Raw genomic sequence first — 2,358 nt, forward strand, 5'->3', positions numbered from 1 at the left:
TGTGCTATCGCAAAGATAAGTGAGTGTTTATAACGGCATTCGATTCCAAATGATAGAACCCCAGACTTGTTACAAAGATCCCTGTTGCAAGGACTGGTGTCATTGTTCTTATAAATCAAAGAAATGAGATGGAAGATGAACTTCACTTTATCATAGATATCATATCATGAATTCACAAACAAAATGGTTAAATGTTTTCTCTCTGCAGCTGATCGAGGACGAGATTTCACGTATGTTGGCGGCGGACCCGGCAGCTAAGAATGTGACGGTGAACGCCATCCTGGTGGACAACTTCCTGTGGGACCTGCGCCGTGCCCGCCGGGCGGACATGGACAAAATGCCCTTCCACAGGATCAGGACCATCTTCTACTGATGGACTGGAACTATTCTCCAAGCAGAGGTTGGGTTGCGGGGATTAGTACTAGTGGCCAGGATTTTTACCCGAACAAGAAGAGCGAGTCGGTAATAATCTCCGCCAGTACTATTCACCGTGACCTAACCTCTGCTTGAGAATATGGAACATGTACAGCTAGCTTACATGACTTAAATGGTTATTGGAGATTTCTTTTACGCAACAAGAATAGTCTCACATCTTTATGCGTCAATGTAGCCTTGTACCCAGCCAAGTCACTTCTGTCCTTTCCGCAAACACATACTAGTATATCCAGTCGTATTATTGCTGCCGCATCTCATCTGTATTTGTGGAGAAGACAGAAGAAACTCAGGAAATATAATACAGCTGGATCTCTCAAGGCAGGGCATTGTCACTCTTTCTGAGGAACCCCTCCCTTGAATATTTTTTAGGTCCATCAGACATCTTCCTCAGAGTCTGATCAAAGTGTACGTAGGTGAGAAACTTTACTGGTTGTGCAAAAGAAAACTCCTATGTTCTACCAAGCTGGTGAAATTATTTTCGGTGCTAGTATATTATGTGGTAGCCATATAAGGTCAGATCTTTTGTCAAAATGGTGTGGCAAATGTACCTGTTATTATAGGTAGGACCTCAACTTTGCCTGGCAGCTTCCAGGATTTGACCTAGCCAGCATGAGGAACATTATTGATGACATAGCCATGAAGTGCAAATATAGCATTTTAATGGTACAAAATGTATCAAACTGTAGATAGCAAAATGAAAGTAGTCGTCATATATACAGTTCATCTTGCATATTGTGTCAATAAGCTATAAAAGTTTTCTTTGATCTTAAATTGTGGTAACTTTATATATAGTAAAAAATACTTCTTGTCATATACTGAAATTCCAAATGGAAGACAAGTTAATTTCTGTTTAGGCAAAGACCTACTAAGAACTGTTTGAACTGATTTTTTATCGGGATGTGCCAAAATAAAATTTTGAATTCTACTCCTTTCCTGTCGGTGAGCAACATCTGTCCACATGGCCCACTCACTGTCACAGATACAGTAAAAGAAAGCCTTGCTTTCATATGTACACGTGTTCAATAAATAGCCATCTGCAAAATTGTCTTGTTTCCGCCCTACAAATTATAACCCCGAATCTCCTTGTCTCTCTCAATATGTCCATACTGGACGTAGCCACTATCACTGATGGGCCATGTCCTGTCATTGTTATCGTATCCCCAGTTGGATGGAGGCTTGTGCCGGGTGTTGTGGAAGAGCGTGTGTGGTTCTGTGTCGGGTTTGTCCTCCGGACACATGCAAATTCGCATCTTGTCCAACAGTTGTCCGGGCCAGAAGGCGTTGTCGTCCACAGCGGAGGCGTTGGGTGTGTCACCGCCCGCCAGCTTCTTGAACCTGATCTTGTGGGTCCTGTATCAACACATTTTACTTTGATTAAGAGGAGGCCCTCAAATTTCTAAAAACATGCAGCCAGACTGAAAAGTTCAGCACATGTTTTTAAAGTTTCCAAAATATGACCTTCTTAGTTCTGTAACAACAAATTTACTTTGATCAAAGAGAAAGTAATGATTCAAATGTCTTAAATAGTTTGCACTCAGGCAACCAGACTTATAAATAAATAAATAAATATTTATTTATTTATTTGCAAATCCATGAAAAGTCCCACGTCTTTAATGATTAGTGGGTTCTGTGATTTTAACAGGAATCTAGTTTCTTGGAGGTCTACTAGCTGGTGAAAAGTTGGAAATATTGTTATATATGAGATGATAGTCAGATTGAAAAATTTGGGCAAAAGTCTTCATGTTAGTTATGGCTTGTGACACGTTGCATTGATACCACTGAGATCAAAATGATGAAAGTTTAGCCAGAATTCAAGTTCTTAGACAAAAAAAACATGCACCACCACAAGCCAGCTTTCAGCAATACATTTTCCCCTGCGCTGGTAGCACAATTATCTTACAGGTAAACATTATCATGAAATAT

At 40.3% G+C, this 2,358-nt stretch overlaps 2 protein-coding genes across 2 annotated transcripts in view; one reads left to right on the plus strand and one right to left on the minus strand.

Annotated features, from left to right (window-relative positions):
* Positions 1 to 373, plus strand: part of LOC118416268 (exocyst complex component 3-like) — a 16,595-nt gene extending 16,222 nt beyond the window's left edge. The window contains exons 12-13 of the mRNA XM_035821355.1: positions 92 to 96; positions 209 to 373. Coding sequence (XP_035677248.1) covers positions 92 to 96; positions 209 to 373 — 170 coding nt within the window. The remainder of the gene's footprint in view (positions 1 to 91; positions 97 to 208) is intronic.
* Positions 374 to 1,112: 739 nt separating this feature from the next.
* The window catches only part of LOC118416456 (EF-hand calcium-binding domain-containing protein 12-like), a 14,575-nt gene continuing 13,329 nt past the window's right edge, over positions 1,113 to 2,358 (minus strand). Inside the window, exon 2 of the mRNA XM_035821559.1 lies at positions 1,113 to 1,785. Coding sequence (XP_035677452.1) covers positions 1,494 to 1,785 — 292 coding nt within the window. The 3' untranslated portion in view covers positions 1,113 to 1,493. The remainder of the gene's footprint in view (positions 1,786 to 2,358) is intronic.

The sequence above is a fragment of the Branchiostoma floridae genome, chromosome 5 (assembly GCF_000003815.2).
Source record: "Branchiostoma floridae strain S238N-H82 chromosome 5, Bfl_VNyyK, whole genome shotgun sequence".
In the NCBI taxonomy this organism is placed as follows: domain Eukaryota; kingdom Metazoa; phylum Chordata; class Leptocardii; order Amphioxiformes; family Branchiostomatidae; genus Branchiostoma; species Branchiostoma floridae.